Source organism: Triturus cristatus, chromosome 6 (assembly GCF_964204655.1).
Source record: "Triturus cristatus chromosome 6, aTriCri1.1, whole genome shotgun sequence".
In the NCBI taxonomy this organism is placed as follows: domain Eukaryota; kingdom Metazoa; phylum Chordata; class Amphibia; order Caudata; family Salamandridae; genus Triturus; species Triturus cristatus.
The window spans coordinates 372,812,102-372,830,952 of NC_140589.1; the positions used below are offsets into that span (position 1 = coordinate 372,812,102).

Below are 18,851 nucleotides of genomic sequence, written 5' to 3' on the forward strand. Positions count from 1 at the left end.
TTATTAAACCAGGCGAGACCTTGTTGGAGTAAGTATGGCACAGCCGAGTGAATCCTCATTGTAGAATCATGCTTGATATACTTATTGACTAATTTTGACTCCCTCTTTATATGCAGAGTGTGACTACAGACTTGCCTTGTCACCGTGGAACCTATTGAGCATTAATTATTGTTTCATTATGTATGTACTGTCCAGTATGCATGCAGTATGTTTAGTATGAATGTTTGATCAAAGAGAATACATCCAGTGAGTGAGCTAGATGCTTTCACAGATTTTTTGATTTTCACAGCATTTGGAAGCTCCTTTTCAAGTGCATGGGCAGTAGCGCAATATGGTAAATTTAGAATTTTAATAGAAGCAGCGTTTATGATTGCTACATTACTTCTGGGCACACATTATTTTGCTTATTGCCCACTACTATTACAAGCTAATTCTCCCTTTTATGTTGAAGATGATTTCGAATAAATACCAAGTAGGTGTAGGTGTATGGTTTATATTTGGCATGCAGAGCGAGTGATTGAATAGCACTTGGCACTTATTATAAAGTAAAGTAAGGAGTGGTCTCGAGGAGTGAGATTCATGATCCGGACGTAAGCCTCAGGGAAGTGTGGCAGAAACATGCAGACAAAGCACAGGAAGGAAGGCAGGGACATTACGCCCAAGTAAGCTTTCCACCTTTTTCTTTCCCATATTTTAATCATATCGACTGGGGGATTTAATAAAGCACAGTTTCCTACCAGCCAGGTATTTATAACCTAAAAAGATCACATTAACCAATCCTTTTTACGTTTTTCCTCACATCTGTTTTTTTCTAATAAATATGCCACAATACCAAATAAAACAAAAGAATCCCCTCCTCAACACTACCGTTGACATAAGCTTTGTTATTGGTAATCGAACCAGGAGTGGTTCCATTAACACCTGTCATTTTTAGACTACCAGCAACCCGCATATGGCCTCCTTAGCGGGATACACTTGCGATGCGACATGCTGCTGTCAGAAAGGCACATCATTTAAAAGCTTGGCAAGCAAGCTTGCACAGTTAACATGCAGGTACCATGGATGCTAATTTAGGTTATTAAACCAGGCGAGACCTTGTTGGAGTAAGTATGGCACAGCCGAGTGAATCCTCATTGTAGAATAATGCTTGATATACTTATTGACTAATTTTGACTCCCTCTTTATATGCAGAGTGTGACTACAGACTTGCCTTGTCACAGTGGAACCTATTGAGCACTAATTATTGTTTCATTATGTATGTACTGTCCAGTATGCATGCAGTATGTTTAGTATGAATGTTTGATCAAAGAGAATACATCCAGTGAGTGAGCTAGATGCTTTCACAGATTTTTTGATTTTCACAGCATTTGGAAGCTCCTTTTCAAGTGCATGGGCAGTAGCGCAATATGGTAAATTTAGAATTTTAATAGAAGCAGCGTTTATGATTGCTACATTACTTCTGGGCACACATTATTTTGCTTATTGCCCACTACTATTACAAGCTAATTCTCCCTTTTATGTTGAAGATGATTTCGAATAAATACCAAGTAGGTGTAGGTGTATGGTTTATATTTGGCATGCAGAGCGAGTGATTGAATAGCACTTGGCACTTATTATAAAGTAAAGTAAGGAGTGGTCTCGAGGAGTGAGATTCATGATCCGGACGTAAGCCTCAGGGAAGTGTGGCAGAAACATGCAGACAAAGCACAGGAAGGAAGGCAGGGACATTACGCCCAAGTAAGCTTTCCACCTTTTTCTTTCCCATATTTTAATCATATCGACTGGGGGATTTAATAAAGCACAGTTTCCTACCAGCCAGGTATTTATAACCTAAAAAGATCACATTAACCAATCCTTTTTACGTTTTTCCTCACATCTGTTTTTTTCTAATAAATATGCCACAATACCAAATAAAACAAAAGAATCCCCTCCTCAACACTACCGTTGACATAAGCTTTGTTATTGGTAATCGAACCAGGAGTGGTTCCATTAACACCTGTCATTTTTAGACTACCAGCAACCCGCATATGGCCTCCTTAGCGGGATACACTTGCGATGCGACATGCTGCTGTCAGCAAGGCACATCATTTAAAAGCTTGGCAAGCAAGCTTGCACAGTTAACATGCAGGTACCGTGGATGCTAATTTAGGTTATTAAACCAGGCGAGACCTTGTTGGAGTAAGTATGGCACAGCCGAGTGAATCCTCATTGTAGAATCATGCTTGATATACTTATTGACTAATTTTGACTCCCTCTTTATATGCAGAGTGTGACTACAGACTTGCCTTGTCACCGTGGAACCTATTGAGCATTAATTATTGTTTCATTATGTATGTACTGTCCAGTATGCATGCAGTATGTTTAGTATGAATGTTTGATCAAAGAGAATACATCCAGTGAGTGAGCTAGATGCTTTCACAGATTTTTTGATTTTCACAGCATTTGGAAGCTCCTTTTCAAGTGCATGGGCAGTAGCGCAATATGGTAAATTTAGAATTTTAATAGAAGCAGCGTTTATGATTGCTACATTACTTCTGGGCACACATTATTTTGCTTATTGCCCACTACTATTACAAGCTAATTCTCCCTTTTATGTTGAAGATGATTTCGAATAAATACCAAGTAGGTGTAGGTGTATGGTTTATATTTGGCATGCAGAGCGAGTGATTGAATAGCACTTGGCACTTATTATAAAGTAAAGTAAGGAGTGGTCTCGAGGAGTGAGATTCATGATCCGGACGTAAGCCTCAGGGAAGTGTGGCAGAAACATGTAGACAAAGCACAGGAAGGAAGGCAGGGACATTACGCCCAAGTAAGCTTTCCACCTTTTTCTTTCCCATATTTTAATCATATCGACTGGGGGATTTAATAAAGCACAGTTTCCTACCAGCCAGGTATTTATAACCTAAAAAGATCACATTAACCAATCCTTTTTACGTTTTTCCTCACATCTGTTTTTTTCTAATAAATATGCCACAATACCAAATAAAACAAAAGAATCCCCTCCTCAACACTACCGTTGACATAAGCTTTGTTATTGGTAATCGAACCAGGAGTGGTTCCATTAACACCTGTCATTTTTAGACTACCAGCAACCCGCATATGGCCTCCTTAGCGGGATACACTTGCGATGCGACATGCTGCTGTCAGCAAGGCACATCATTTAAAAGCTTGGCAAGCAAGCTTGCACAGTTAACATGCATGTACCGTGGATGCTAATTTAGGTTATTAAACCAGGCGAGACCTTGTTGGAGTAAGTATGGCACAGCCGAGTGAATCCTCATTGTAGAATCATGCTTGATATACTTATTGACTAATTTTGACTCCCTCTTTATATGCAGAGTGTGACTACAGACTTGCCTTGTCACCGTGGAACCTATTGAGCACTAAGTATTGTTTCTTTATGTATGTACTGTCCAGTATGCATGCAGTATGTTTAGTATGAATGTTTGATCAAAGAGAATACATCCAGTGAGTGAGCTAGATGCTTTCACAGATTTTTTGATTTTCACAGCATTTGGAAGCTCCTTTTCAAGTGCATGGGCAGTAGCGCAATATGGTAAATTTAGAATTTTAATAGAAGCAGCGTTTATGATTGCTACATTACTTCTGGGCACACATTATTTTGCTTATTGCCCACTACTATTACAAGCTAATTCTCCCTTTTATGTTGAAGATGATTTCGAATAAATACCAAGTAGGTGTAGGTGTATGGTTTATATTTGGCATGCAGAGCGAGTGATTGAATAGCACTTGGCACTTATTATAAAGTAAAGTAAGGAGTGGTCTCGAGGAGTGAGATTCATGATCCGGACGTAAGCCTCAGGGAAGTGTGGCAGAAACATGTAGACAAAGCACAGGAAGGAAGGCAGGGACATTACACCCAAGTAAGCTTTCCACCTTTTTCTTTCCCATATTTTAATCATATCGACTGGGGGATTTAATAAAGCACAGTTTCCTACCAGCCAGGTATTTATAACCTAAAAAGATCACATTAACCAATCCTTTTTACGTTTTTCCTCACATCTGTTTTTTTCTAATAAATATGCCACAATACCAAATAAAACAAAAGAATCCCCTCCTCAACACTACCGTTGACATAAGCTTTGTTATTGGTAATCGAACCAGGAGTGGTTCCATTAACACCTGTCATTTTTAGACTACCAGCAACCCGCATATGGCCTCCTTAGCGGGATACACTTGCGATGCGACATGCTGCTGTCAGCAAGGCACATCATTTAAAAGCTTGGCAAGCAAGCTTACACAGTTAACATGCAGGTACCGTGGATGCTAATTTAGGTTATTAAACCAGGCGAGACCTTGTTGGAGTAAGTATGGCACAGCCGAGTGAATCCTCATTGTAGAATCATGCTTGATATACTTATTGACTAATTTTGACTCCCTCTTTATAAGCAGAGTGTGACTACAGGCTTGCCTTGTCACCGTGGAACCTATTGAGCACTAATTATTGTTTCTTTATGTATGTACTGTCCAGTATGCATGCATTATGTTTAATATGAATGTTTAATCAAAGGGACTATGTCCAGTAAGTGAGCTAGATGTTTTCACAGATTTTATGATTTTCACGGCATTTGTACGCTCCTTTTCAAGTGCATGGACTGTAGCACGATATGGTTAATTTAGAATTTTAATAGCAGCAGCATTTATGATTGCTACATTACTTCTGGGCACACCCGATTTTGCTTATTGCCCACTACTATTACAAGCTAATTCTCCCTTTTATGTTGAAGATGATTTCGAATAAATACCAAGTAGGTGTATGGTTTATATTTGGCATGCAGAGAGAGTGATTGAATAGCACTTGGCACTTATTATAAAGTAAAGTAATGAGTGGTCTCGAGGAGTGAGATTCATGATCCTGGTGAATGCCTCAGGGAAGTGTGGCAGAAACATGTAGACAAAGCAAGGAAGGAAGGCAGGGTCATTAAACCCAAGTAAGCTTTCCAACTTTTCTTTCCCATATTTTAATCACATCGACTGGGGGATTTAATAAAGCACAGTTTCCTACCAGCCAGGTATTTATAACTTAAAAAGAACCCCTGCATCTTCTAGCCTCCATTATTTTGTGGTCTTATATCATCCAGTGCTCCTGTGTAATTCACAGATAGTAGCATGTCCTGTTCTGCAGTGGAACAGGAAGAATCCGATGATGAAGCATGCCACCAAGAGGTAGCCCTGGTGGATGAGGTTTAGACTATCAAAAGAAAGCCTTTTGTTTTTCCCAAAGGGAGGACCAGCCCATTAGCTGGAGTAGGGCTCTCTAGTATGTGTTGGATGTTCACAGTGAGGAAGATGAGCCCTCCTTTATAGCACCTCTTACCTCCCTCTCTTTGTTGATATAATAGAGATTTACACCCATTTTCTCATAGGAGATTTACACCCATTTTCCCATAGGAGATTTTGCTGATGGATATTTACTTGATAAGGGTAGTAACATTAAAACAAAGATATGAACCGCTCCTTCATTCTCTTCACAATTATGTTTGTATGTTTCTTTAATATTATGTGACAGTGCATAGGATTAGTATTCTTGGACTTTAACCCCATACTTGAATCCTACTACAAAAAGTGAACAGATATCTAATAATGCTCACAAAAGGTCAAGATCAGTAATTGAAAGGAGATGCGTACTTCTAAAAAGTCGATTTAGTTGCCAATGCAAGAGTGGTTGGCCACTACAACAGAACCCAGAAACTATCTGCAAGATTAGAGCAACATGTATTATGCTGCTTAGCATAGCTATTCGAAAAGGACTACCAACAGTAATGCAGAGTCAAACTCAAATGAAGAGGAACGAAATCAACCACCACACAAGCTGAAGGTGCATCAAGGGTAGCAGAAGGGAGAACCAGATGTGCAGGTATTAGTCATTATTTCTAACATAAGTGTGATATAAAAATGTGTTGCTCTTAAAAAGTAATATTTTCCATTATTTTCAGGTATGCATATATGTGTTTAAAAATAGTGATGAGACAATGCATTGACACTTTCTTAAATATAAATGTCTTTGAATGTGTTACAAAAACCTTCTTAACTTACATTATAATAATAGGTGCAGACATGTAAGCACTCTTAAGGTTTCTGTTTACCATGACCAACAGTCGTCCTTTCAGATGTTAGTGACTAAACACTTAACCCCTTCAGTGCCCATGACGAGCTGGACTCGTCATGGGCTGCGGTGGCGCTGTGCCCATGACGAGTCCAGCTCGTCATGAACTCCGCCCGCTAATGAAAGGCGCGGCACTGGGCGGGGAAAGGGGCGGGCATGCAAGGGGTTAAACCCATCCCCAACCTCACCCTAACTACAAATGTGACACAGGCTCATAGCTTCCCTATAATAAATGCTGCTCACACTGGAGAGTTCATCACATTCTAAAGCACTTACTAGATGTCCGCTTGCATAGTTTGCAAGCTTTCTACTACATCATTCCCACTATTGTGGCCCATTTATATTAGCAAATTTACATTGAGGCTTGATAAAAGTGCATCTGCACAGGTAAAGGGATTCATTGAGGGACTGAATACATCAATATGTGCAAAATAATTATGTTGTCCACGCCTTTGTGGCAAATCTTCCTGCTGTAACTGTCCACATAAATTAATGAGAGCATCAGTCACACTGACCACTTTTCTCACCTTCGGACCTTTACCCTTCTTTCACAGGGTTTGCCAATTGTTGAAACCCATTTTGCATGCTTCTTTCCATGCCCATCAATTTTGAATTTATATTTCTAATGTATTTTTGGAATAGATGCTGAATGGTCAACACAGAGGCCCATAAATCTTCAGAAATTTCTAATTATCATCACTATTTACAGAGAAAACAGGTTGTGAAGATCGTGGCCTCAACAAACTGTGATGTCTCCTGCGCTGTTGTCTGGGACTCACTGTTGGTTCATCAATGTCACTGCGTGTGGCTTGCTCTCCAGACTAATCAACATGGGTATTTTGGGTGTTGAACCTTGAAGCTGGGCTGTAGAATGTCTGGGTTCTCTATTGTATTGCCTTCAATGAGTATTTCTGTTTGTTATTGCCCCTCACCCTCTATATCCTGATCTCTCTGGGATAGTATATCTGTTCAAAATTGGCTTACAATTAGGGTGCTCTTATACTGATACTAAGTATATAATGCCTTTTTATTTTGTGGTAAAATAATGTTATTTTCCTCTACATAAATGTTGTTATGGTGAACTATATCTGCCATAAAGAACTTCAAACCAAAAATCAAAATACAGACTGGAGTTGTTGCATCATACCTTACACTTTCCTTAGTCTAAAATATATTCAAACGTTTAAACATATCTAAACATGTATTGTTAAAATTAAGGGTTAAGAAATAGAAATGTGTTAAGCAAAATATTGCACAATCTTGAGGCACGGCACACCCATCGCTGGTGGAAGACCATGAATCAAATCTGGATTGGTGTTGCTTGGTGGAGAACGTTGTCTATCAAGGTTGTGGATGTCCTCACAAGTGGGAAAAGGTGTGGGGTGGCTGGCTCTCCTTTCAAGGACATTGAATGGGTAAAGGACACTGAGGAGGGTGGGGGCGGGTGAGTTTTCCAGGACTGTTGCGGTTGACTGTGTATAGATGCTAAATTCATAGTGAATACATTTCAAGCAAGCGCATTTGTCATAAAAGTACTATATCCTATTTTAAGCAAATGTATACTACTGTCATGGTGTTGAGCCGTTTCGGTATCCATTTTATTTTGAGCAATGTTCAATAAAAATATATATGTTTTTAAATATAGGAATGTCACACTTACTTTGAGAAGTTGATGATATCCTTTAGTACAGAACCAGCTCAGAGAAGAGGAAGCTGCGCTAAGTGCTATGCAAGCAGAAATGCACAGTAGATTAATTGCTTGTCATTTCTAAAGAATGAGGGTGATGAGTTAGGAAGATATGAACAGCACATCTAGCAAATACAACAAGACCATTTGAAGGAGCAAAAACAAAGACCTTAGCAATATGAAAAACATACAGCAAAGCTTGAGGAAGACATCTACAAAGAAAGAGGGGTCTACAGACTATTAAGCCATCATAATGATTTAGTGTCAGATATGAAGACGAAGGATTCAAATGCCCTGAAACTGTATAAATAACAGGTTCAAGATTTGACCATACAGTTGCAAAGGAAGGCTGAGAAAGCTGTGATCTTAAGGCACAAGTGCAAGTGCAGGTTCAAGCTACTTATCTAACAAGAGGTTTGCCAGCCATGCAGATGCAGATACCAGTGCTAACACTGACATGACAAGTGTGAAAAGTCAGAGCTGCAGGCAAAAAGAGAAAATACTGAGTTGGCAAGGGGTACTGTTGTAAGCAAGAGAGAAGATTGCTAATTTTGAATCGCCGATGGGAAAAACATTAGAAATCAACATTGATAACCACTTTTACAATCGCATTGAATGTATCCTCATTCAGAAGTGACAAAATAATGAATCCTTAATCATGTCTCTGATGAGGCTGAAGAGCTTTTAATTATCAACCATCATTAATGAACCAGAGACGTTTCTGGCAGCATTCGGATCACTGGCTTTAGGGACAAAATGAATTATGAGCCAACTGACAAAATAATGCAGAGGATACAAATGCATGATTCTCTCAAAGACATGTCCCCCATACTGTGCTAAGAGGGACATGCCCACAAACATGGATGCAAGTGTTTTAAATGCCACAGAGTGAAATTGAAACACGTGTTTAAACACGAAGGGGCATATTATCAAGCGAGGCGATAAAATTATCGCCGCTTTAGTGGCAGAAAACTGCCGCTAAAACGGCGATAATGGTCTTGATAATATGCTCTATTGAATTCTAATTGAAGCCCATGTTAAATGTGAAGCACGTCTAACATGGGCTTCAATTGGAATTCCATAGAGCAGATTATCAAGCCCATTATCGCCGTTTTAGCGGCAGTTGTCTGCCGCTAAAGCGGCGATAATTGTTTCGCCTGGCTTGATAATATGCCCCGAAATACCTTAATATGCGGAGGTTAATTTCAACAGCTATGGGACTTGTAGCAGGTATGGTTCCCCTCTGTTTGTTTTGTGATTACCCAGGCCAAGGGCTGCGATTCTGAAGATAAACTACGAAGAATTAGAGTTTGAAGACTGTGGAGATTACCACCAACATGATTACCATCATGAGTCTAAATGAATCACAAACCTGGAGAAGCCTACAAATATAAATAAACCCACACATCCAGTTGCAGAGCACGAAGAACAGTAGTTATGAGAGCCTAGGGATTCTCCAAACCAGAAGAGCAACAGAGAATTTTACAATCGGCATTTCGGCGTATGCTGGGTTTCATTGTTTCTTTGAAAGGTCACCAAATAGAAAACTGACACAACTTTAAACTCGTCATCATGGGAAAAGTAACAATTTAACCCCCAACAGACTAAGAACATGGGGGCAGATTTATGAGGTTTTGCCGTAGGGAAGCGCAGCAGGACTTCCTGCTGCGCTTCCCTACGGCAAAAGAAAAGGACAGGGATGCGCCGTATCTATAAAATGCGGCGCATTCCTGTCCTTTTCCCCTGCGCCGGCGCACAATGGGCTGCCTGCGCCAACGCTGGCACCTCTGCACCATGGTGCAAGGGTGCCTGCGTTGCGGAGATGAATATTTTTAAACAGGAAGGGAATCCTTTCTGTACAAAAATAATCACAAGAGGTTTTTCCTCTTTGTATGGGTGCTGCAGAATGCAGCACACATAGAAAAAGGAAAAACGAGGAGAAATAAAGATATTTCTCCCCGTTGCGCCTCCCTTACGCCTCCCCTGGGGAGGCGGAAGCTTTTGGCGCTGCCTCAGATTTACGATTTCTCGTAAATCTGGGGCAGTGTCAAACGGCCATGGATGATGCTGGGAACGCCCCCAGCAACACCCATTGCACGCCCCTTTAACGCAGAACACTGCGTTAAAGGGACTGATATTTATGAGGCAGCATTAAGCCAAAAAAAGTGGCTCAGTGCTGCCTGATAAAAATCACGCAGGCTTCTGCGCCACGGAACGTCACAAAAAGTGACGTTCCGATGGCGCAACGAGCCTCATAAATCTGCCCCAAGGAGTATTCAATGAAGTGCCAACCTGAGAAAAACCCAAGAAAATAATTATCTGCATTAGGAAGGGCTTTTCCTACTGCTGATGGTTTTGCATACAGCTTTCTTTTACAGAGCAAATCATACTACACTATAGCAACAGATTAGAAATGTCAAAGAGGAAAAGCCATTGAAATGATTAATTGACCACAACATGTCACTGTACGAACTACAAGGGGAACAAAACAGACGCTAAGAGGGCAAAAGCCAGTCCACATATAATAAAACCATTCCTGTCATAATAGTGGTTGCAGTCCAAATGACCCCTGAGCTCCTTTTCAAGCCGTTTACAACATATGTGAAAGATGTGCAAACCGAATTGCAGAAGTCCTAACACGTCCAATATCCTACCTTTCAAAACATCCCTCAAAACCAGGGAGCATTTTAAAACACAGGTTCTACTGGAAACAATTATATTTCTCTCTAAAATAAGTGAAAGAATTTCACAGTATACATATATTACCCCAAATCAAAGAGTTATGCCTTTTTCACCGCAAGGGGGCAACTGCTTCTGATGGTGCCTTTTCCTCGAGGCCAAATAAAACCGAAGCCTAATCTTCCAGAAACACAGAGGGGTCTCTACCTGGGAAATCAAAACTAGGGCAAGGGTCGGGATAGGAATGTGTAACCAAAGCAATATTCCCAAATATTTACCAGAGTGAATAATGCGATGGGTTGGCAGATGCTTATCCGAAATGTGCAACAACTACTTGATTCTCAACCGGGTATCGCCAAACATGATCCCTCCATCAATCATTCAATGTGTGGGAGCTTAGCCGAGGATGACCAGGGCAATGAACAATTAAAATGACATCAGCCCCTGCAGCAAATCCCAAAACATAAATCAAAAACTAACTAATATATAGACATTTAGCGAGAATGAAGGTCTATTCTAAACGAAGCACTCAGATATGCAGACAAAAACATGAGAAAATAAGCACTCTCATATCCTGAAATTCACTTTTTGGCATCATACATACTTGGTAAACCAAGGTCACAAACCTGAGGGAATTCGTTTTAAAAGAAGGCAGCCCCAGTACACAAAAATCGAAAGCAAATCACATTTTTTTTTTAGTTCAAAGAAGTTTTATTGATAAGAATAAAGGTGTCAATACATAGTGCAGAAAATTAAACTCATGTCATCACATTACAAATCTGTTACAGTAGAAGTACATGAATCGGACTTATTCATAAAAAGGAAACATGACAGAACTAAATAAATTAAATGTGGATAACGATAAAATATATAAATAAATATCTAAGAACAATTAGAGGAGTCAGGAAGGTTTAAGGACTTCTTGTTGAGGTGGCCGAAGTTGAGAGCGACGTGCTGCACTTGAGTCAATAAATATTGTAACAGGAGACCATAAGTCTAAACGTTTCGTAGCCAGTTGTATAGAGTACACAAAGGAAGTGTCCAACCTGTGATTATGACAGATCATATACTACCAGGCCCTGTAGGAAATCTTTGTGAAGTTTTTCCAATTGGTAGTGATTTGTTGAAAAGCAACCGCTAGTAACAAGTCAATAATTTTGACATTAAGCAGAACAGTATCCCAAATAGACGAGAGACTTCCTAGAAAAATATAAGTAATGGAGAAAGAAAACTTAGTACCAAAAATTAGATTAATTTGGGACCACACTGGGACCACACTTGTTCCCAGAAAGTTTGTAAAAGTTGGCAAGAAAATAGCATGTGAAATAAGTTAGCATTTGAGGACGAGCATGTCCAACAAGCATCTGACACATTGGTGAACCTTTTGCTTAAGACATTTGGTGTTAATAACAGTCTATTATATACGATGAATAGTGTCTGCGTTCTGTTAGCTGCTCTAGAAGATTTGCGGATCTTGGACCATATTTTCATCCATAACGACACTGGGCAGGATATCATAAAGTCACGTTCCCATGCCTCTTCTATTTTAAATTTCTGTTGAGCGTTATCAGTATTCTGTAAATAGCTGTATATAGTGGAAGCTTTAGGCATGGTTTTTAATAAAGTATGAAGTTGTGATGGGGTGTTTGGAACACTGAGGGTATTAGGTACAGTGGACAATTGATTGCATGCATCCATTACAGCTTTTTCAAGCAGAATACATTTATGTTTAAATGAGGCAGGCAAATTAAATGAATGACTTAATGAGGAAAAGGATAAAAGGTTAGATTGTGAGAACAATTGGTGAATCCATATTAGTCCCTTCTGCCTCCAAGTCTTCCAATAAAAGGGCTTATTTCGGATGAGCAAGTTTTTGTTGTGCAGAATTGTTGAATTGAGACAAGAGTCATTAGTAACTGGAACAGAAGGGGAGATTGATTCAAGCAGTTTGGAAGTGAGTTTATTTATAGGGGTAGAGAGGGACTGTGGTTTGCGTGAGAAGGAGAGATATTCTGAAAAGGAAATGGGAGATAGAAAGAGATGCTTAAATGAGGTCCATAAAGGATATTCTTCTGTTGAGTCTTGCAACCAAAGAGAAGCTTGACATAAAAGAAATGCTTTCTGATATGTTCGAAAATCAGGGAAATTAACTCCCCCTTCCATCCTGGGACGTATTAGTTTTGATATGGACATTCAGGATTTCTTTTTGTTCCACAGGAAGGAGGAAAGAATAGAATTAACTTTTCTGAATAATTTGGCGGGAATAGGGACTGGTATGTTAGAGATAGTGTACAAAACTATGGGTGACAGCATCATTTTTATACTGTCTAAGCGACCCCACTTGAATAAATAAAGGGGGTGCCACTTAGTGGTTAGATCAGAAATCTTTTGAATACATTTATTCAGACATAACGTTACCGTGTCCGATATTGAGGCAGTGACATGTAATCCTAGATATTTAATATGTTTGGGGCTCCATATGAAATTAGTGGAGTGAAAATCCGATTTAAAAGTGTATTTGGTCAGGGGTAAAATCTCGCATTTATCGATATTCAGTTTATATCCAGATATAAGGGAATATGACCTTACTTCTGCTAAAAAGGCAGGGATTGAGTCATTTGGTTTTGACATAGAGAGTAAGATATCGTCAGCACAGGCGGCAAGTTTAATTTGGGAATTTAGGGTTTGGAAACCATACAAGTTAGGATTTTGACGTAATTTGGAAAGAAAAGGTTCTAGAGCTAAATTGAATAAAAAGGGAGAAACAGGGCATCCTTGGCGCACTCCTCTACCCAAATCAAAAAACAAAGAAATCATACCGTTGGCACAAACAGCAACACGAGGGTTGGAGTATTAAAGAGAAATGAAGGATAGAAAATTGGGGCCAAAACCAAACCATCTAAGAGTATGAAACAAATATGCCCATTCAACCCTATCAAAGGCTTTCTCTGCGTCCAAAGCAATTGCCGCAAGGGGGTGTTTTAGGTGAGAGGATTTAGATAAGACATTAAAGAGAAGCCTCGGGTTATCTGTTATGAATCTCCCCTTAACAAAGCCAGATTGTTCTTTACCAAGGAGGTTTGTCAAAAACGAGTCCAAGTGTATAGCTAGTGCTTTAGAGAAAATGTTATAATCAATGTTGACCAGGGAAATAGGCCTATAATTCTTACAGTATTTAGAGTCTTTACTCTCTTTAGGAATGAGGCAAATGTGAGCCAGAGGAGCTGTTTAAGGAGCTAAAAGAATTTAACAAAGAATGTAGGGGCATATTATCAAGGACGGCGTTAAAAATTATTGCAGGTTTAGCGGCAGAAAACTGCAGCTAAAGCGGGGATAATGGGCTTGATAATATGCTCTTGAGAATTCCAATAGAAGTTCATGTTCTGGTGTGAACATGGGATTCTCTTGGAATTCTCCAGGGCAAATTATCAAGCCCATTATCGCCGCTTTAGCAGCAGTTTTCTGTCGCTAAACCGGCAATAATTTTAATGCCATCCTTGATAATATGCCCCTTAATTTGGGCAGTAGGAGCTTAGAGAAATGGGTGTAAAATTCGACAGTAAAACCATCCAGGCCTGGTGCTTTATCCCACTTAAGGTGCTGCAAAGCTTTTAGGAGTTCGTGCTGTGCTATATCTGTCTCCAGAGATGACAGATCTGGAGGCGTATGTTGACGTTTTTGGATGTTAGAAAAGAAATGTCAATCAATCAATCAATCAGTGACACTTATAAAGCGCGCTACATACCCGTAGGGTCTCAAGGCGCTGGGGGGGGGGGTGCCGCTACTGCTCGAACAGCCAGGTCTTCAGCTTCTTCCTGAAGGAGAGGTGGTCTTGGGTCAGGCGCAGGTCGGACGGGAGGGAGTTCCAGGTCTTGGCGGCCAGGTAGGAGAAGGACCTTCCTCCTGTAGTCGCTCTTCGGATGCGGGGGACGGCGGCGAGGGCGTGGTTGGCTGATCGGAGGTGGCGTTTGGGAGCGTAGAAGTTGACTCGGCTGTTGAGGTAGCTCGGGCCTTGGTCGTGTAGGGCTTTGTGTGCGTGGGTGAGGAGGCGGAAGGTGATTCTCTTGTTGACGGGGAGCCAGTGAAGGTCTCTCAGATGTCCGGAGATGTGGCTGGATCGTGGGATGTCGAGGATGAGTCTGGCTGAGGCGTTTTGGATCCGCTGGAGTCTCTTCTGGAGCTTGGCGGTGGTCCCGGCGTAGAGGGCGTTGCCGTAGTCCAGTCGGCTGGTGACGAGGGCCTGGGTGACGGTCTTCCTGGTCTCTGTGGGGATCCACCAGAAGATCTTCCGTAGCATGCGTAGGATGTTGAAGCACGCCGAGGAGACGCTGTTGACTTGCCTGGTCATGGAGAGGGAGGAGTCCAGGATGAAGCCCAGGTTTCGTGCATGGTCTGTCGGTTTGGGTGCGGTGCCCAGGGCGGGAGGCAACCAGGAGTCGTCCCAGGCGGAGGGTGAGGAGCCCAGGACGAGGACCTCCGTCTTGTCCGAGTTCAGTTTCAGGCGGCTGGTCGTCATCCACTCGGCTACCTCTTTCATCCCTTCGTGCAGGTTGGCTCTGGCGGCGGCGGGGTCGTTGGTCAGGGAGAGGATCAGCTGGGTGTCGTCGGCGTAGGAGATTATGCTGAGGTGGTGTTTGCGTACGATGGCCGCGAGGGGGCTCATGTAGACGTTGAAGAGGGTGGGGCTCAGGGATGATCCTTGTGGGACGCCGCAGATGACTTCGGAGGCCTCTGACTTGTACGGTGGTAGGCGGACTCTCTGTGTTCTTCCGTCGAGGAAGGAGATGATCCATTCCAGCGCCTTGTCCTGGATTCCGATGTTGCTGAGGCGCCGTACTAGGGTGCGGTGGCAGACCGTGTCGAATGCCGCGGAGAGGTCTAGGAGGATGAGGGCCGCTGTTTCTCCATTGTCCATCAGGGCTCGGATGTCATCGGTGGCGGCGATGAGGGCGGTCTCGGTGCTGTGTTTGGCTCGGAAGCCGGACTGAGAGGGGTCGAGGGATCCGTTCGTCTCGAGGAAGGCGGCCATCTGCTTGTTGACGGTTTTCTCGATGACTTTGGCTGGAAACGGGAGAAGCGAGATGGGGCGGTAATTCTTGAGGTCGGTGGGGTCCGCTGTTGGTTTCTTGAGTAGAGCGCTGAGTTCGGCGTGTTTCCAGCTTTCAGGGAAGATGGCGGTGTCGAAGGAGGTGTTGATGATGTCTCGCAGGTGGGGTGCGATGACAGCGTCGGCCTTGTTGAAGACGTGGTGAGGGCAGGGGTCGGTCGGTGATCCGGAGTGGATGGAGTTCATCATGCGGATGGTGTCTTCGGTGCTGATCGGGGTCCAGGCGTGGAGGGTGGTGGTGGGGGGGGGTGGCTGGTCGGTCGTGGTGTGCGTTGGTTGGTTGTTGAAGCTGCTGTGTATGTCCGTGATCTTGTTGTGGAAGTATGAGGCGAGGGAGTTGCAGAGGTCTTGCGATGGGGTGATGTCGTTGTTTCCTGCGCTGGGGTTGGAAAGCTCTTTCACGATGTTGAAGAGTTCCTTGCAGTTGTGTGCGTTGTTGTCCAACCGGTCCTTGAATGCTGTTTTCTTGGCGGCGCGGATCAGCTGGTGGTGTTTCCGGGTGGCAAGTTTGTAGGAGGTCCTGTTGTCCGGTGTCGGTTCCCTTTTCCAGACTTTCTCGAGGGCTCGGCAGTTCTTCTTGGAGCTCTTGAGTTCGTCGGTGAACCATGGGGCCTTCTTGCTGCCGGGTCTGCTAGGCGGGGTCCTCAGCGGGGCGAGTTCGTCCGCGCAGCTGCTGATCCACTTCGTGAGGTTGTCGGCGGCCTGGCTGGGGTTCGCTGAGCTGGCAGGAGGGTGATAAGGAATGATCTGTAGGTTGTGTTTCAGATGTGTACAATGATTTATAGAAGGTGGAGAATTCATTTAAAATTTCCAACATCTTTAAACTTTAACACAGAGTGTTCATCAAAAATAGAATCAATGTTCAATTTATTTTGTCGGATTTTTAAATACTTGGCCAGTATTTTCCCTGCTTTGTTTTTACCACCATAAAATTTTGCACTGGATTTTAACAAAAACAATGAGGCATCATCTTTCGATTTCTTATTAAATTGTAGTTTGGCATTTATAAGAGCTGTTAAACAATCTTTCGAATGAAAGGAATAATAAGAGTGCTCCAGTTTCTTAGTTTCAAGTAGGAGATCATTAGAAAGTTTACGTGAAATTCTTCGTTTCTTGGCAACAAAGGCAATAATGAAATCTCGTGTTGAGGCCTTAAAAGCGTCCCAAATAGTTGAGAATGGCAGAGACTCTGTTTGATTTATCTCAAAATACTTCTAAAAAAAATACTAAGAGAAGAATTAAACTCTGGGTTTAAAAGTATAGCGTTATTAAAACGCCATCTTTTAGGACCAGCACTTTTGGGCAAGATATCAAGGATAATTGAGACAGGGGCATGATCTGATAATAAAATGGGACCGATTTCTGCATTAGTGAGGGATTGCGAAATATCATGGGAAGCAAATATATAATCAAGTCTTGATTGAGACTGATGGGTAGGAGAATAAAAAGTGTATTCTCTAGTGGTTGGATTACATGGACGCCAAGCATCAAGGAGTTTCTGTTGAGTAATAGCATGGACAAAAGTTTTATGGGGCTTATTAGGGATAAAAGGAAATCTGGAATTCCTATCAACGAACGGGTCAAAAGTCTGATTACAGTCACCTGCTAAAATTAACATTAATGCACTTGGTAACTTGTTTGGCCAATGTAGGCCAAAAAGAAGTGTCACCTCCTGTGGGAGCATAGACATTGAGGAGAGAAACTGAAACACCCTTTAGTGACAATTTAACATTCAACCATCTACCCTCAATATCTGATTCTTGCGAAAGTAATACAATTGGGATTGATTTATGACAAAGGATCATCACTCCATTACGTTTACCATCTCCTTGAGAAAAGAAGACTTTCCCTACCCATCCTTTTTTAATTTTAGAGACTCAGCATCCTTGAGGTGTGTTTCTTGCAAGAATACTATGTCAGCATTTAATTTAGCCAAATGAGTTAAGACCCTTTGGGCCCGATTCACAGAATTAACTTAAGACAAAATTCTAAACTTACTACTTTCGGTATTCACAGAATGCACTTACTACTTTTGGTATTCACAGAATGGATTTACGACTACTAACTTTACGTCCGCACTCGGGCCGGAGCTTCTGGCCCGGAGGCGGAGCTTCTGGCCCAGAGGCGGAGCATCTGGCCCGGAGGTGGGGATTCCGGCCGGTGGCGGAGATTTAGCCATGGCCGAAATCTCCATCTCCGGGCCGGAAGCTCCGCCTCTGGGCCGGAAGCTCCGCCTCTGGGCCGGAATTTCCGGCCCGAGTGCGGACGTAAAGTTAGTAGTCGTAAATCCATTCTGTGAATACCAAAAGTAGTAAGTGCATTCTGTGAATACCGAAAGTAGTAAGTGCATTCTGTGAATACCAAAAGTAGTAAGTTTAGGCTTTTGTCTTAAGTTAATTCTGTGAATCGGGCCCTTTGTCTTTTAATAGGAGAATTTAAACCCTAACGTTCGATGAAATTAATTTCAGCGACATAAGGTGTCAGAGTCAAAATGACCTAAGAACCTGAAACAGAAGTCCAATTCATTACAGCAATAGCAGAAAGTGTGAAAGGAGATAAGGAGATGATAAAAGATTAATTCAAGGAGAAACATAGTAAGAAGAAATAGAAGAATCAGAAAATCAAGACCAAAGATAGAGATCAACTGTAATACTGTGAACAAGAGTGTATACAATAGTTAAATGGTAGAAGACTAGAGAAGTAAACGAGTGTAGATTTGCAATGAAAAATATACATCTATATAAAGGAAAACACATAGAATTAAGAATCAATAAGAGACCTAAATGAGAAAAAGTAGGAGACTGTGAAACAAACTGGAAAACAAAAGACAAAACAAATAACATACCTACAAAGAGGGAACACGAATACGGAGGTAGGTGGAGCCACATGGAACAGACGTGACGTCCAGTGAAGATCAAGCAGAACCAGGGGGGGAACACGGCAAAGCTTAAGCCCTACTGTGGAAGTAAAAAAAGAAACAGTAGAATATTTAGTGACAAAATGTAGGAAAAATGGCAAACATAAAAATATTGAACTGAGTAGCATTGACTGGAAATTTCAAAAACAACTCTAAACAGTATATATTTTGAAGGTAAGTATCAGCGAACCACATATAAACTAAGAAAAATGTAACATTTTATACATGAAGTTTTGGCAAGTCAAGTAACATGTGAGGAGGAAGGTCTTGAAGAGTCCGTAAAGTCTGTCCTGTGCGAATTGATGAAGCTTTGCAGATGAACTGGATCCTC

General features: G+C 41.8%; 1 protein-coding gene across 3 annotated transcripts in view; it reads right to left on the reverse strand.

The window, feature by feature from the left end:
- The window catches only part of LOC146817182 (uncharacterized), a 146,527-nt gene that overhangs the window by 112,530 nt on the left and 15,146 nt on the right, over positions 1 to 18,851 (reverse strand). For all 3 annotated transcript variants that reach the window (XM_085609181.1, XM_085609182.1, XM_085609183.1), the window contains one exon: positions 18,449 to 18,560. In XM_085609181.1, coding sequence (XP_085465307.1) covers positions 18,449 to 18,491 — 43 coding nt within the window. In that variant the 5' untranslated portion in view covers positions 18,492 to 18,560. The remainder of the gene's footprint in view (positions 1 to 18,448; positions 18,561 to 18,851) is intronic.